This window comes from Mus caroli, unplaced genomic scaffold, assembly GCF_978045245.1.
Source record: "Mus caroli unplaced genomic scaffold, Mus_caroli_1 scaffold_2, whole genome shotgun sequence".
Classification (NCBI taxonomy): Eukaryota; Metazoa; Chordata; class Mammalia; order Rodentia; family Muridae; genus Mus; species Mus caroli.
The window spans coordinates 164,807,050-164,825,586 of record NW_028227257.1 but is presented as its reverse complement, the minus strand read 5'-3'; the positions used below and the strand labels follow the sequence as shown (position 1 = coordinate 164,825,586).

General features: G+C 36.7%; 1 protein-coding gene across 1 annotated transcript in view; it reads left to right on the top strand.

The window, feature by feature from the left end:
- Nucleotides 1-18,537, top strand: part of Malrd1 (MAM and LDL receptor class A domain containing 1) — a 745,053-nt gene that overhangs the window by 507,585 nt on the left and 218,931 nt on the right. Inside the window, exon 29 of the mRNA XM_021156265.2 lies at nt 92-220. Within this exon, the coding sequence (XP_021011924.1) occupies nt 92-220 (129 nt within the window). The remainder of the gene's footprint in view (nt 1-91; nt 221-18,537) is intronic.

The window sequence follows — 18,537 nt, the reverse complement described above, 5'->3', positions numbered from 1 at the left end:
GGAAATCTATGAAGCAGCTATCTTAAACCATAATGGCAATATTATGACAATATTGAATCAATGTTGGATTTGGGTTTTTTTTTTTTCATAGTTGGAGAAACCGCTGATATTTGTTCAGAAGAAACAGATTTTTTGTGCCAAGACAAGAAGTGCATCGCATCCCACCTTGTTTGTGACTACAAGCCAGACTGCTCTGACACGTCTGATGAAGCTCATTGTGGTGAGTACATCTGCTTGCCACTATGTGGTCTTTTAAACTCATGCCTTCTCTAATGGCTTTGATGGATCAGAAGAAATGTTCTTTTGGGGGTTAGACAAGTGGTTAAGAACCTAAATCACTTCCCATGTAAGTGTGAGGACCTGAGGTTGACTCTTCAGAATGCACATATACTTGACCATTGCAGAACATGTCTGCACCCTAGTGTTCCTAAGGGAAGATGGGAGGCAAAGACAGAAGTGTCTTTAGAAACAGGGGTTAGCTAGCTGAAATACATAGAAGAAAATAGCAAAGGACTCTTAATCGAACATGTGAAATGAAAACCATGGGCACCCACACTGCCCTCTCACCTCCACTCAAGTGCCATGGAACATGCAGAATCACATCCACACACACACATGAATATATGCACTATCATAAATATGATACAAAGATTACTACTACTACTACCACCACCAATACTACTACTACTCGTACAAGTAGTAGTAGTAGTAATATTGTTATTGCCCATTCAAGAAATTAAATTTAGACTGCAAAACATTTTGTCCAACTGTTCTGCAAGAATATCCAAAAAAGTAGCCCTCTCATTCGTTTTTACTTTATAAAGAAGACTCCATGAAATCAACTACTAGGCATCACCATCATATGTGTGGGTAGAACTAGACCAGAGAAGTCTGAAGTACAAATCAAGAAACCAGCTGTCTACATTATACATTAGATTTATGAACTAGATTGTCTTTGCCATCCCTCTTTCAAATGTGGTTGATTTATTGATAAAATAGAAAAACACTAAAAGTGAAAAGTAAGCACATTTTGTTAATTCTGTTGCATTAGACTGTGAGACTATGAGGTTCACCTCATTTTTTAAATTCAGTTCTTTGAAGTGTGAAAGATAAAACAAGTTTGTAATTTTAAAGTATATGTTATGTGCATCTTTTTACTGAAACAAATCCCATCACCTCCCCTGTGAAACAGGTGCTTGAAAATAGGCCAGATCAGAAAAGAAGCTGAATCATTTGATGCCTTTACCTTCTGGAATTCTAGAATATCTGGCATATATTTCTATGTCTGCCTCCAAAGAGAACCTTGTTTGGTTTCACAGTGATTAGGATTAAAATCAGGGCCTTGTGCTTGATCTACAGAAAATCTGCCATTGAGCTTGAGCTTCAGCATATCCACACAGAGTCTTGAAATCATACAGGAGGTTTATTGCAATTATAGCTTGCTGCAAATATGCTACCCCAAAAGTTAGTGGTCCAGGCAACACCTGTATATTTTGTCACTTTGTGAGTTGACAAATCAACTTGGCAGTTTGACCCTGACTAACTGGTGTGACTTCATGGAACTGGACAATCAACTCTGTGCCAGATTCTTTTTCTCTGCATGTGAACTGCTAGTACTCTGCTTTCTCTGTCTTAATTCAGCTGGAATTTCATCCTCCAGAGGTAACTTGCACTCATATAACTTGACCACAATACAGGATAGAAGGGTCATTTTATTGACTTCTATCAAAGCTGACCCTCCCAGAATGCTCCATTGCAGAGCCACAGGAAATCGAACCAAAGTTCATTTAGTTTAACTGTAGATGTCCCAGATATCACCTGCAACCCATTCTGATTGCCAAGCAAATGAAGTCTAGTCTGGACTTAAATAGATAAAAGAAGTATAATACCCAAGATACAATTTGCAAAACATATGAAACTCAAGAAGAACGAAGACCAAAGTGTGGACACATTTCCCCTTCTTAGAATTGGGAACAAAACACCCATGGAAGGAGTTACAGAGACAAAATTTGTAGCTGAGACAAAAGGATGGACCATCTAGAGACTGCCATACCCGGGGATCCATCCCATAATCAGCTTCCAAAGGATGACACCATTGCATACACTAGCAAGATTTTGCTGAAAGGACCCAGATAGAGCTGTCTCTTGTGAGACTATGCCTGGGCCTAGCAAACACAGAAGTGGATGCTCACAGTCAGCTATTGGATGGATCACAGGGCCCCCAATGGAGGAGCTAGAGAAAGTACCCAAGGAGCTAAAGGGGTCTGTAACCCTATAGGTGGAACAACAATATGAACTAACCAGTACCCCCCCCCCCCGGAGCTCGTGTCTCTAGCTGCATATGTATCAGAAGATGGCCTAGTAGGCCATCATTTGAGAGAGCCCCATTGGTCGTGCAAACGTTATCTGCCTCAGTACAGGGGAAAGCCAGGGCCAAGAAGTGGGAGTGGGTGGGTAGGGAAGTGGGGGGGAGGGTATGGGGGACATTTGAGATAGCATTGGAAATGTAAATGAAGAAAATAGCTAATTAAAAAAAAAAGTATACATGTGAATATGCCCTATACCATAAGGAGATGAGAAACAATGGTGATTGTCTTACCATAGATGTCTTTCTCTTTTTTGTAGTTTACTCTTAAAGAAAAAACAGTAACAAAATAAATTATACTAAAATAAAAGAAAAACCATCATCTCTCTGTAATTGTGTGTGTGTGTGTGTGTGTGTAATGTCTGGCAGTGAGTCTCTCTATTTGTGTCCATCTGCTGCAGGAGGGAGTGAGATGGCAGGATTAAGTATCCACCTATGAGTATAGCAAAGTATCATTAGGAGTTAATTAGCAAAGTATCATTATTATTGTTAGTTTTTCTTGTTTTAAAGACCAGTAGTGTTTGGTTTGCTTAACTCATCATCATTTTCATTCTTTAGAGCTAATATGACTGTGATTCTACGCCAGCACTCATTTTTTTTCCCTTTACACATTTACTTGGGTTTACTATTTCTAACTTTGGGGTGGGACATTTAGATAGGGTTTCTCTGTGTAACCCTGCTTGTCCTGAAACTCATTCTGTAGACCAGGCTGGCCTGGAATGCACAAAGATTCAACTGCCTCTGCCTCCAGAGTACTAGAATTAAAAGTCTGTGCAGCTGTGTTCCTTATTTCTTAATATTTTTGTAAAATAAGCATAACAGAATCTTTTCATTTGATTAATTTTAAATATGGAGTATACTGAAATTAATCATATTATTGTCCAACAATAACCAGTATCCTTGAGGTCAGGGATGGTGATTACTGTTCTTTTATTAATGAGAATAGTTTTCACTATCCTAGGTTTTTTGTTATTCCAGATGAATTTGCAAACTGCTCTTTCTAACTATGTGAAGAGTTGAGTTGGAATTCTGATGGGGATTACATTGAATCTGTAGATTGATTTCAAAAAGGTGGCCATTTTTTTCTATATTAATCCTGTAAATCAATGAGCATGAGAGATCTTCCCATCTTCTGAGATCTTCTTCAATTTTTTTCTTCAGACACTTGAAGTTCTTGTCATACAGATCTTTCACTTACTTAGAGTCACACCAAGGTATTTTATATTTTTTGTGACTATTGTGAAGGGTGTTGTTTCCCTAATTTCTTTCTCAGTCTGTTTATCATTTGAGTAGTGGAAGGTCACTGATATGTTTGAGTTAATTTTATATCCAGGCTCTTTGCTGAAGTTGTTTTTCAGGTTTAGGGGTTCTCTGGTAGATTTTTTGGAGTCAATTAAGTATACTATCATATGATCTGCAAATAGTGACATTTTGACTTATTCCTTTCCAAATTATATCCCCTCAAATGCTGAGATTATCATGTCAGTTTTTTTGTTTTTGTTTTTGTTTTTTGTTTTGTTTTTTGTTTTTTTTTTGTTTTTTTGAGTTTTATATATATAATGAATTACGTTGATGGATTTCTGTATATTGAATCGACCCAGCATCCCTGGGATGAAGTCTACTTGATCATGATGGATGATGGTTTTGATGTGTTCTTGGACTTGGTTTGTGATAATTTTATTGAGTATTTTTGCATCGATATTTATAAGGGAAATTGGTCTGAAGTTCTCTTTCTTTGTTGGGTCCTCGTGTGGTTTAGGTATCAGAGTAATTGTTGCTTCATAGAATGAGTTTTGTAGAATTCCTTCTATTTTACTTTGTGGAATAGTTTGAGGAGTATTAGTATTAGTATTAGTTCTGATAGAACTCTGCACTAAACCTATTTGGTCCTGGGATTTTTTCGATTGGGAGACTATTAATGACTGTTTTTATTTTTTTAGTGAATATGGGACTGTTTAGATCATTTATCTGATCCTGATTTAACTTTGGTACCTGGTATCTTTCTAGAAATGCGTCCATTTCATCCAGATTTTCCAGTTTTGTTTAGTATATGCTTTTGGAGTAGGATTTGATGATTTTTTAAGATTTCCTTGGTTTTTGTTGTTATATCTCCATTTTCCATTCTGATTTTGTTAATTTGGATACTGTCTTTGTGCCCTCTGGTTAGTCCAGATAAGGGTTTATCAATCTTGTTGATTTTCTCAAAGAACCACCTCCTGGATTGGTTGATTCTTTGTATACTTCTTTTTGTTTCTATTTGTTTGATTTCAGCCCTGAGTTTGATTATTTCCTGCGTCTACTCTTCTTGGGTGTATTTGCTTCTTTTTGTTCTAGAGCTCTCAGGTATGCTGTTAAAACTACTAGTGTATGCTCTCTCCAGTTTCTTTTTGGAGGCACTCAGTGCTATGAGTGTTCCTCTTAGGTCTGCTTTCATTATGTCCCATAAGTTTGGATATGTTGTATCTTCATTCTCATTAAATTCAAAACAGTCTTTTTTTTTCCTTGACCAAATTATCATTGAGTATAGCATTGTTGAGCTGCCATATGTATGTATGCTTTCTCTTGTTTTTCTTGCTATTGAAGACCAACCTTAATCCATAGGTTCTGATAGGAGACATGGGATTATTTCAATTTATATCTGTTGAGATCTGAATTGGGACTGAATATATAGTCAGTTTTGGAGAACGTACCATATGGTGCTGAGAAAAAGGTATATTCTTTTGATTTAGGATGAAATGTTCTATTAGGTTTCTTTTCAAGATATGATAGAACTCTGCACTAAACCTTTCTGGTCCTGGGATTTTTTTTTTCAACTGAGAGACTATTGATGACTATTTTTATTTCTTTAGGGAATATGGGACTGTTTAGATCATTTATCTGATCCTGATTTAATTTTGGTATCTGGTATCTTTCTAGAAACTTGTCCATTTCATCCAGATTTTCCAGTTTTGTTCAGTATATGCTTTTGGAGTAGGATCTGGTTATTTTTTTAGATTTCCTCAGTTTCTGTTGTCATATCTATAGATATCTTTTAAATTCATTTGGTCCAAAATTGTTAGTTTAGTTTGTGTTTCTCTGACCATTGATGAGAGTGAGGTGTTGAAGTACCCCACAATTATTGTGTGAGATGCAATGTGTGCTTTTAGCTGTAGTAACGTTTCTTTTATAAATGTGGGCACCCTTGTATTTGGAACATAGTGCTCCAGAATTGAAAGTTCTTGGTAGATTTTTTCCTTTGATGAGTAGGAAGTGACCTTCCTTATCTTTTTTGATGAGTTTTGGTTGAAAGTTGGTTTTATCTAATATTAGAATGGCTACTCCCACTTGTTTCTTGGGACCATTTTCTTGGAAAATTGTTTCCCACCCCTTTACTCTGAGGTAGAGTTTGTCTTTGACACTGAGGTGATTTTCTGTATTCAGCAATATGTTCGGTCAAGTTTACATATTCAGTCTGTTTGTCTTTTTATTGGGGAATTGAGTCCTTTGATGTTAAGAGATATTATGGAATAATGATTGTTGCCCCCTGTTATTATTGATGTTATTTTTATGTTTTTGTGGTTTTCTTCTTTTGGGTTTGTTGAAAGAAGCTTACTTTCTTGTTCTTTATAGGGTGTTGTTTCCCTAGTTGGGTTGCCTTTTTCCATCTATTTTCCGTTGTAGTGCTGAATTCATAGAAAAATATTATGTAAATATTATGTAAACTATTTGGTGTTCTGTAAGCTTCTTATATGCTCGTGGGCATCTTTTTCTTTAAGTTAGGGAAGTTTTCTTCTATAATTTTTGTGGAAGATATTTACTGGCCCTTTAAGTTGAAAACCTTCATTCTCATCTATATCTATTATCCTTAGGTTTGGTCTTCTCATTGTGTCCTGGATTTCCTGGATGTTTTGGATTAGGAGCTTTTTGCATTTGGCATTTTCTTTGACTTTTTGGTCAATGTTTTCTTTGGTATCTTCTGCCCCTGAGATTCTCTCTTCCATCTCTCGTATTCTGTTGGTGATGCTTACATGTACTACTGCTGGTCTCTTTTCTAGATTTTCTATCTCCAGAGTTGTCTCCCTTTGTGGTTTCTTTATTGATTCTATTTTCATTTTTAGATCCTGGATGGTTTTATTCAATTCCTTCACCTGTTTTTAGTGCTTTCCTATAATTCTTTAAGGGATTTTTGTGTTTCCTCTTTAAGGGTCTCTACCTGTTTGCCTGTTTTCTCTTGTATTTCTTTAAGGGAGTTATTTATGTCCTCTTAAATTCCTCTATCAGATTCATGAGATATTATTTAAATCATAGTCTTGCTTTTCTGGTATGTTGAGATAACCAGGGTTCACTGTAGTGGGAAAACTGGGTTCTGATGATGCCAAGTAGCCTTGGTTTCTTTTAGTTATGTTCTTGAGCTTGCATTTTGCCATCTGTTTATCTCTGGCGTAACTGGTATTGTTTTCTCTGACTTTGGCTTGTCCCTCCTGCAAGCCTGTGTGTCAGTACTCCTGGGAGACCAGTTCTCTCTGGGAGTAATTTGGGTATGGAGAGCTGTGGCACAGAGTTAGGTCTGGCATATAGACCTAGACCAGAAGGATTCTGTCACCAGTTCATCCTTTGTCCTGTGTCCTGATGGCTCTGTAAGGGTCCCTCTTGGGCCAGAAATTTGAAGAGAAGTAGTGGTCTTATCTCTTTTCACAGATGTGTAGACACTCCTGGGAGACCAGCTCTCTCCTGATGGTATTTGTGTATGTAGCTCTGTGGCACAGGATCAGCTCTGGTCGCAGACAGAGACTGGAAGCTTCCTGTCCCAAACAGCTCCTACTTTCCTGTGTCTTGAGGGTTCTGGGCAGGTTCCTCTGAGCAGCAGTGGTGATATTACCTGCACTCACAGGCCTGCCTACACTCCTGGGATGCTTGCTCCCTCCTAGTCCTATTTGGGTATGGAATCCTGTGGCAGAGGATCTGCTACAGGTGGAGACAGAAACCGGAATGACAACCAGAATTCTATAACTGTCTATAAACTGGTCTGTTCTATGTACCTTAAGAAATTCATGTAAAGTGTGTCTTGATATTGCGGACTTATTTCACTTAACATAATAATTAATATTAAAAATATGATATTTTTAATATTAAAGCCAAATTAAAAACTGCACCATGGATGCTACAGTATTATAATTCTGATATCACATAAATTATTCTGACTAAGGATGTCTCTTATTTAAATTATTATATTTTCTAACACTATTTCTATGTACTTTTTGTTTGTTTGGTTGGTTGGTTTTTTGAGACAGGGTTTCTCTGTATAGCTCTGGCTGTCCTGGAACTCACTTTTTAGATGAGGCTGGTCTCAAACTCAGAAATCTGCCTGTCTCTGCCTCCTGAGTGCTGGGGTTAAAGGCATGCGCCACCAGGCCCGGCTCTATGTACTTTTAAATGAACCAAAACATGGCACTATTTGTAAGGAATTAATTCTAATAAGGTTCTAAAATAGTGCTCTAAAATATTTTTGAATTTACAATTTTACCATACAAGATATAGTGAGTAAATAACTTAAGAATCATTAATATTCAATAGAAAGTTGGGCTTATTTGTGTAAAATCTAAAGGAACAATAGTTTGAGCATGATGCCATTGACATATATAATTGAGTAGGAAGAAATCACTTTAGGGTTCAAATAAAAGTCTCTCATATTGTTCTAATTTTATTTTTGATGCTATTGCAAAATATTCTAAAAAAAAAATTAGGTGAGAAAATCCTTGTAGCTAATAAATCCAGGTTACAGCTCATCACTGTGGGGAATCCAAGCCAGCAAGAGCTAGAGACAGCTGGTCATATCACATCCACAATGAAGAACAGAAGGGTGAATGAATTCATGCCGAGTCTTCTGCTAGTTAGTCTATGCTATACAATTTAGGATGCCCTGCCTGGAGAATGGTTCTGCTCACACTGGACTGGATCTTCTGAATTTAAGTTATTCAAAGTAATTTTACTTAATTTAAATTGATGACACACATTAACTTATTTCGAATAATCTTCCACAGATGCCCCCAAAGGTCAACCCAAAGTAGACAGTCTTTCACTGAGACTGTCTTCTCACCTGACTCAAGATTGTAACAAATAGAAAATCTAATATAAAATCTCTACTGATATTAAATGGCCTTTCTTAGTTTAGGATATACATTGAAAATATACATGTAAATATCAAATTCTCCTACGAATTTCTGTACATAATATGTGCAAGAAACAAAGAACTGAATATCTAACTATTTCTATTATGAAAACTTCAAGTAGAAAGAACATTATATAGAAATTCAACATTCTTTGATTTTTTTTATGATTCAAGTTTTTCATACTGAATTTCTGAATTTCCCTATTTTCATTTTAAATCATAACAAATACTATCAATGAGTTTACTACCATTTACTTGTAAATTACAAATGGAGAATGTTTATGGTGTGTGTGTGTGTGCACAATATAAATAGACTTACAAACATAAAAAACAAATACTTGATATTTGGATTATCCAAATGTAAATGGTGAATATTTTCTCTTTGCATTACTTTCAGATTGTCTTACATCATTTTACATTTCTCATAGTTGAGGTATTGAAGGTATACAAATGTGACCTTGACTTCAGAAACTAAAGTCAACTACATACTCATATGACAAATGTTATTCCAACTTGATGAGCTACTGAAAAGGAGTATTAAGTTTATCCAAAAAGGAATATGGTGTCAATTACACAGGCAATTTTCCTCAAAAAACTTGAAAATTTTTCTTCACATCCGTAAAGAGCCCTCACAGGCAGATAGGTGATAACATACTAGTTTTTCAAGTTTGATCCACTGTTTTGTATATTAATGGCTCTGTAGATGCTTTGCAAGTGCTAAAGTTGGATTCCTTTCAATTAAATACATAACTTATTATGGGTAACAGAATAAATGACATTTAGAGAAATGCATGGAATGAACTGACCTTTGGAAATATTAAAATGTAGCCTTTAATTTTACTGACTCCCACTTATTAAAGCTAAATTAAATTATATTAAAACTGAGAGCTACAATTGTTTACATTGTTAGAGATTCATTTTCCTCTTCTTGGTAGTAAATAAGTCACTCGTTGTATAGTGGTCCATAAGAACTAATTCCATATATTAAATTAAATTATGTATTGAATATATTATATTGAATCATAAGTTGGTTTAGTATTCTGGGAGTGGCCATATGAGAATTTTCTGCTTCATATGTTTGCCCTCATTTGAATATTTCTCCTTATTTATTGAAAATAGGTTTGTTTGTTTTTTTGCATAGAATATCCTGATTACAGTTTCTGCTTCCCTTACACTTAGTTCCTCCCCACACTCCTTCCCAAACAAATCTTTTGTTTTTCACTAGAAAACAGACTTCTAATGAATAATAATAAAATAAAAGTAAAACAAAAGATAAAACAAAAAATAATTCATCAGAAATGGGCAAAACAAACAGACAAGGAAAAAAAAGAGTCTAAGCCTGCCTCACCCAGGGATCCATCCCATATATAACCACCAAACCCAGACACTATTGCATATGCCAGAAAGATTTTGCAACAGGACCTTGATATAGCTATCTCTTTTGAGGCTATGCCAGTGCCTGGCAAATAGAGAGGTGGATGCTCAGTCATCTATTGGATGGAACACAGGGCCCCTAATGGAGGAGCTAGAGAAAGTACTCAAAGAGCTAAACGGGTCTGTAACACTATAGGAGGAGCTGTTGGAAGCCAACCTGCAGCTCACAAGAAACGGGGTACACCTGGGACGCAGACTGGAGCTGAGAGAGAGAGACCTAGGCAGTCGAGAGAAAAATGGAGCTAAGTCAAGTTTCCTGATCAAAGCTCAAATGTTTAATGGCAAATGCGCTTATAAAGAGTGGAGAGGGGGAGGGAGTGGACCCATTCCTGCCAATTCATCCTTGGAGCCTAGGACCAGCTGCAGGTGATGACATGCAGGTTAGGGTGTAGTCTCCGGAATAGCTCAGTGGCCTCCCAGCAGGTAGCAGTATCTTGAAGGGGAACATTGGTAATGGCTGAACAATAGAGTGATCTAGGGAGGAAGGCTCCACCCTAGGTAATCTCCTTCGTGGCAGCAAGGTCAAGGTCTGGCTTAGCCTGCTTCAGGCTGGGGGAGGTACGATTTCCCCCCTGTTATTAATATTAAAAAAAAAAAAGCTGAACTGAGGCATAAAATTTATTTATGCTCTATAGTACTGCCTGGGAATTATGGTGGCTGGCTGCTGTGCTTGTCTTAGGAAATCTTCGATCTTCCTGAACCATCCAATTCCATCTTGGAGGCTATGTGCAGCTTGTTTGTGATATATTTCACACAAAACATGGCTCTGTGGTGTGTTATCAACAGCCACAGCCTTTTGGCATGTACCTCTGTCTTAGATTAGTATGGTTCCAAGATCTGGGCACCTGTCTTTGACTGTCCAGCCCTCATTAGCACACCTTATTCCCAATTCAGACCAAAGCCACAATATGTACTTAGAATGCTTCCTCATGAAGATTAATAACTGCCACCTCCGCTGTTGGAGGCGAGGCTGCACCCCTTCCCCAGATTAGGACTGGATCTGGACCCTTCCATTCGTTAGTTAATAGGTCCCACCACTTTACCATGGCATAGGAACTAGAAGTAACTGGATGCCAGAGTCGATCTGTTGCACACTGACCTTTAACATCAGTTTGCAAGAAATTTAGAAGAAATAAAGCAAAAGCAAGATGTGCCTTTGGTGACCTTGGGGGATATAACTGCCCCTGTTTTGTTTTTAAAAGCCAGTTTTTTAAAGTGCCATGAGCATGTTCAACTATTCCTTGTCCCATGGGGTTATAAGGAATTCCAGTTTTATCTTTGATGCCAAATTCTTTACAAAATGAAGTAAAATTTTTGCTAGAATAGGATGGCCCGTTATCTGTCTTAAAAAGTTTAGGCAATCCCATGGCATTAAAGGCTTGTAGGCAATGATCAATTACATTTTTAAAGGCCTCTCCTGTATACAGAGAAGCAAAAGGAAATCCTGAACAAGTGTCAATACAAACATGTATATATTTTAATTTTCCAAATTCTGCATAATGAGTTACATCCATTTGCCAAATATGATTAGGCATAAGACCTCGTGGATTAACTCCTAAATGTGGCACTGGAGATAATGTAATACATTTAGGACATTGTTTTCCAATCATTCTTGTCTGCTCCTTAGTGATCTTATGTCAGAGCCTTAAGGTATGATGAGAGAGATGAATCTTTCATGATCACGTTTGAATTAAGGCCTCTCCTATTAGAGCTCTGTTGATGCAATCATTACCTGTTGCTATAGGTCCAGGAAGACCAGAATTAGATCGTATGTGGCCAATATAGAATGTATGTTTTCGGGCAAGAATGATGTTTTGCAATTGTGAAAACAGGAATCCTGCAGGCATATTAAAGTTAAATGTACCACAGGTCTCCAATAAGGGTACCGATTGTGCAACATATACACTATCAGTAAAAATATTAAAAGCCTCATTCACAGACTGAAAGACATTCAGTACTGCTGTTAATTCTGCTAATTGAGCTGAGAGGCCAGGAGTCTTTATGATTACCTGTTGATAAGATATCCAGCTCTCCTTTAGAGGATCCATCAGTAAACACCAGAACAGCATTGTGTAAGGGTTGTAAGGGAAATATTATGTCACATACATTTAAAAATTTTGTCAACCAATCTTGAGGGTAGTGGCTGTCTATAGTTACTTTAAATCCTATTTGAGCAATCAACCAATCTGTACTGTGCTGTTTCAGCCAAGTATCTTGACCTACACTGTAAGGCTGAACAATGATATCTGGCTCTTTGCCAAAATAAGTTAGTGCCTGCTTCCTTCCAAGTATAATCATCTGAGCTACTGCTTCATAATATGGTAAGATATTACTTTTAGGAGAAATCCTTAAATGTATCCACAATAGAGGAGACTTTTGCCATAACAATCCTGTAGGCATATGAATTGTATTAAAAATTTACAGATGTAAAGGTAAAGAGTAATTTATATAAGTGACAAATTGCTCTTCAATAGGTTTTTACACTAGTTGCAAGGCCAGCAATCCTTCTGAGGCTAAAGATCTAGGGAAGGTAGGATCAGAACTCCCTTTAAGAATATCAAATAAAGGTTTCAACTCCCCTGTAGTAAGCTTTAAATAGGGGCGAAGCCAATTAATATCACCTAACAATTTTTGAAAATCATTCAAAGTCCTTAATATGTATATTAATAAACATACAAATTAAAGCTTAATTATTCAACATTTTAAAACACCATCTACAGCATACAATTTAATTATCTGTGCTTAAGCAGGAGAAAACTCAAAAGAATAAGTGTGTGATCTAATTCACATATACTTTTCTCCCATAAGAAAGCTGTTTTTAAACACAGTAATTGGGAAGCATGCATGCATGAATTTATAGAAGATACAGAAGCATGCATAAAACAATTTTTTAGCTTATCTTTGGGATAATGATTGTCAATTTTATTTAAAATGCAATAGATCAAATATTAATATTCTGTAATAAGCAAATTAATTGCTGTTTTGAACAAGGAACAGACACTTTGTCAGTTTCTTAATACAGAATTTTTGTTATAGGTTTTCTAAAATATACCAATTTCTCTTACAATTCTTTATTAGCACCGCAGCTGTCAATAGGATGTTAAAACTGTGCTTTGAGTTGAACGCCACCTCAACCTTGCCCACCTCTGGACCTCCTCCCAGGTTGTAGAGGCTGAAGTGGCCCAATCTGTTGTGGGTCAGGAAACCAGAGCAAAGGCGGCAGAGCACCCCAAGTCCTAGCAGGAAAAATACAGCCACCCCCAGCAGGGACAGGTGGATGCTCATGGGGGCAATGAGGAGCGCGGCCCTCCCCTGAGTTTGCTACAAAGGCACACGCTTTCTGGCGGCCTCCTACGCAACAACCACTCAGGGAAAGCTGCATATCCCATGGCCCCACCCCACAGCAGCCAGCAGCAGGCCGGCTCCATGTGGGCCACGGTCGGCTGGGAGGAGAAGAAAAATGACTTTATAATAATGTTTTCTCTTGCCAAATAATTGCTGTGGGCACAGCTAATATTTAATTACCATTGATTATAATTGATAACAATTATAAAAGCTTTATTTTCTGCAAAGTCTTTTTTCTTTGCCAGTTAATTTGTGTCTCACTTAAGAGCACCTAACAAAGGTTTAAGTTCTCCTGTGGTGAGTTTAAGGTGAGGTCCTAGCCAATTAACATCTTCTGGAAGCTTTTGAAAATAAAATTTTGAAGCAAATCAATTTTTCGTTCTAGATTTTCTGTACCACAATTTTATAGTATAACTAAAATCCTAAGTATTCAAAAGATATTGCCTCTGAATCTTTTCTGGAGCAACAGCTACTCCCCAGAACTTAAAAGCTCCTTGTGTGAGAGCAAGGATTTAAAGTAAACTTCCCTTGAGAGGCGTTAGCTAATAAAATACTTTCCACTTAGGAAACAATATACACTGAAAGATTCAAACTCTTAGCTTCTTGTATTGAAGCAGAGACACTAAGAATTTTTCTTACATGAGGTAAGGCTATATAAGCCATACCTAGAGGCAAAATTTTCCAGTGATTACAAGTTCACTAGAAGCAAGCTCTTTACAATTTTCCGGATGCAAAGGAAAAAAAAAAAAAAAACCAAAAAACTCTTAAATCTATAATAACTTTACATGAAGTAGGCAAGTCAAATCGCAATGTCCTGATAAATTCTACAGCCTGATTGACCTTTTATAAACTTTGAATTTAAACTTTATTTAGAACAACATCTGGATATATCTGCAACAGTGCTCTTTTAGCTAAAAGGAATTTTCCCTGAAGACAAAGAGAGGCAAGTTTTGAGAGCTTCCTTAGGCACCGTTTGCAAGACAAAAGAAAGTCACACAAACCCCACAGAGGCTGCTCTGAGCTTTGTTCCTCTTGCCATGAGGACAGATTTTAGAATTATTAAGTTTCTTTTGCGATATTAAAATAATATCTACAGCCTTGGGAAAGCAAAAACCCAATTTCAAAACAATTTATCACCTTAGAATAAACATCAAAACTTCACTATCACGTTGTGAAATTTGGCTATCAATTTATACCTATGAATGCATGACAGTGCAAGTCTTAATGCTTCATTATAGAGACATTACTTTAAATCTTATCTTTATTCTACTTTCTAGGATAAGAATCACTTTAAATATTATCTCAACTAGAAGTATCCTTAGAGGCCCAGCCTCATGGCCTGCCTTATGCCACGTGTCGGAAAGACTCCAAACCTGAGTTACCAGGTTAAAGCCAACTTTCTAGTAACCAGTGGTACACCCATTTGACCATACCCAATAACTTATAAGCTAATACTCTTGTGATGAAGACACAAATCTAATAAATTTGGACCAATCAAAGAATTTCAATTTTTCTAACTATAATTATAAGACAAAAAAAAGGCACCTTGTCATTACCTAAACGCAATAATCACGATTGCAAAGAATTTTCTTAGGAAGGAACAACTACCAGCCTATTTGCCTTAAAATGAGAGGTTGCAAACTCCCTTTCTTTAAAAAAAAACTGTTTTTCCAGCAGGAGCCCTCCTGCTGTGCTTGATACTCAGCCAAAGTGTGAGACTCTCTTGCTGAACCAGCAGATAAAGTTTTAGCCATCTTTATTTTCCAACACGAAACACGGAACATTCAGTCGTTCAGATAACTAGACACAAACACACATGGATTGACATGTGAACGGACCGATACACCAGATATTAGACTAGACATTAGACCACACAAAGGGCAGAGAACTTCTGCTGTAGGGGCCAGAGAAAAAAGGCAGGGCGTCCCCCGAATTTTTCTCTGCCTCTGGGAGAGTTTCAAAATACATTTTCCTCTATATATTTTACTCCATCATTTTAAGCCCTATTCCTCTAGTCTGATGCACTTCTTGACTGCGGACAACCACCTGTTTCATTATTTTTTAAACCCTTTTCCTCTCACTTGAAGCAGCAGACAACCGCCTAATCAGTTCCTAGTTCCCATAATTCACTGCTGACCTAAGTGAATCCAGCGCTGGGTTAGTGCTGTTCAAGCTTAGCCCATATCTTTCCACACCTCCAGCAACACTTTAAAAATGAAGATTTAAGCTAGCACCAGCATGTGAACGTGTTGCTCCAGTGCCGATATGAACCTTTTATTTTTCTTTCCGTGGAGCTCCATACCAAGCAGCATTCCTTCCTTCAGGCCCCACATTTGGACGCCAGACTGTTGGAAGTCGACCTGCTGCTCACAAGAAACGGGGTACACCTGGGAGGCAGACTGGAGCTGAAAGAGAGAGAACTAGGTGGTCTAGAGAAAAATGGAGCTAAGTTAAGTTTCCTGATCAACGCTCAAATGTTTAATGGCAAATGCACTTATGAAGGGGGCTGGGGAGGCCCATTCCTGCCAATTCATCCTTGGAGCCTGGAATCAGCTGTATTATAATTATTATTGTGTTATTTAGTTTTTTTATATCTAGTTTCTTGAGTTCTTTGTGTACTTTGGATATTATTCCTCCTTTGGTTGTGGTGTTGTTAAACATCTTTTCCTATTCTATAGGCTGCTCCCTTGTCTGAATAATAATGTCATTAACCTTACAGAAACTTTTCATTTTCATGAAGTCCTATTTATTAATTGTTGATTTTCATGCCTATTCTAACACAATTCTCTTCATACAGTCTTTTTATATGCCTATGAGTTAAAGGCTATTCCCCACTTTCTCTTCTATCAGGTTTAGTGTATCTGAGTTTATGTTTAGTTATTTGGTACATTTGGTATTCAGTTTTGTGTGGGGAGAAAATATGGATTCTTGCACATGTGACCATCCAGGTTTATCATCACCATTTGTTGAAGATGGTGTTTCCTAGATTTTCATTTCAAACTATTTCTAACCTAGCAAAGAAAAGGAAAATATGGTTCACAACACACTTGGCTAGTTGAATAATAAGCCACCTGGGGAAAGGGATTGTTTCAATTTAATATATTTCCTTCTTTGAAAAGGGGGATATTTAAATTAAAATGCTCTGTGTTACTACACATGTGTGGTACACTGATATACATACAGGCAAACACATATACACATAAAGTAAAAATAATGAAAACATTTTGTGTTAAGAAAGACCCAGAAACCAACTGCTAGATTAGTATTTTAAAAAAATATAGATATAGGTCGAAGCATAACTGTTTTACTAAGTCAGTTAATTTTAGAGATATGATTTTCTAACACATTGTTGGAGTTGATACCATTGTAAAGATAAGGCAGACTCAGCCTAAAAACTTTGGATAAAAGTATAGGTTATTGTATTCAAAATTAAGATTTGCAAATTTTTTTCAGAATATGAGAAAAAAATGGACTGTTTTAACCAAGACAAAATTCACAAAAATAGTGTTAAAGATGATTAATATGGCTTGAATTTGTAAGGTAGGATAAAGCCTATGCTAAAGACAGTTTCTACAAATAAACCACAAGCTTGAATTGGTGTAGATATTATGAAACTTAAAACAAGGACATGCATAAATTCTCAAAAGAAAAGTACCTAGGTTCTGGTGACATTTGGGATATATAAATAAAGATTATAGAACCAATAGTGACTCTGAGGTTTGAGTCTTTATAAAAGAAGATAAGATTCATGTTAAATGGAAATCTCCCTGAGAACATCCTTGGAGAAAACACTGAGATAGTTTGGAAATAATGGATGCATATTCCAAATGAAATGCTGCAAAAGTGTTTGAAATTTTTAGGCTGTGTTTCATCCTGGGTTTGTATTTGCAGGACATCTATTTAAACATAGATGGAAAGGAAAAGGGAGGGTACACAGAGTGAAAAGTCTAAATAAGAATATGCATTTTGACATGACAATGAAAGACTGATGCAAGTGGTAGTAAAGACATAAGAAGGACACTGTGACACTGGAAGACAAGAAAACATGTATGAGCTTAAAGAAGATGAGCTGTAGACTAGGAATAAAGTTCTGATGAAGAGTCAAAATAAGGGGCAGAGATTACCTTTATAAAACAGAAAAATCACATGTTTTAAGATGGAGAGAATAAAATGAAAGAACATATACAGTGGTTTCTGGTGTGTCTTGAAAGTTGAAGGGGTCTATGGTAGTTAAGTAAAGCCATCAGGGACAAGATTATCCAACAGGAAATCAAGTAGAACAGGAACTATTACGGTTAGGGGTCAAAAATAAGGTGAATGGAAATATAAGTACTCCAGAACTCATGTGAGAAAGCATAAAAAACAGTCCTTGTTTTTATGGTTCTGAATATTTGATGATGTATTGACTGAATGGTTGGATCAATGAGTTTATTACATCTATTCATAGTATAATTCTATTCTGTATTATAGAAAGATAGCATAACATCAAAATGAAGCAGGCTCCATAACTAAGCACATAAAATAAATAGATTATATGGTCATTTTAAAGCAATTAAAACAATGTATAAAAGAAGGAAATTTGTTTAAATTCTTTTGTTTTTAGTGATAAAATGAAACAATGCTTAAAGAAGTAACTGTTTATAGAAATTCTCTTAGGCATTCAGTAAGTTGTAAGAGAGCATCATTTCTGTGTGTTCTGTCTTCAGCATCCATTTAACACAGAACTTTTTGATGATTAAGCTTTAATGAGATAAGGTTAACATTTATTCATAAAAACATGGGTGGGTAGGGAAGTGGGGGGAGGAAATGGGGGACTTTTGGGATAGCATTGGAAATGTAATTGAGGAAAATACGTAATAAAAATATTCAAAATTTTTTTAAAAAGGAAAAAAAAACCCATATAATCAAGAAGAAATTTAAGAAATAACAAAAATTTCATTAATTTTCCATTTTTATTGGTTCTTTTATTTATTTACATTTCAAATGTACCTTTTCTGAGTTTCCCCTCCACAAATTCTTATTCCCCTTACCCCTTTCTCTATGAGGGTGCTCCCCTACCCACCCACCCACTCCTGCCTCAGTGTGCTAGCATTCCCCTTCGCTGGGACATTGAGCCTCCATAGAACCAAGGTGCTCCCTTCCCAGCAATGCCCAATAAGGTTACATATCTGTTACATTCCCAGCTGGAGCCATGGGTCCCTCCATGGGTACTCGTTGGTTGGTGTTTTAGTCCCTGGTAGCTTCA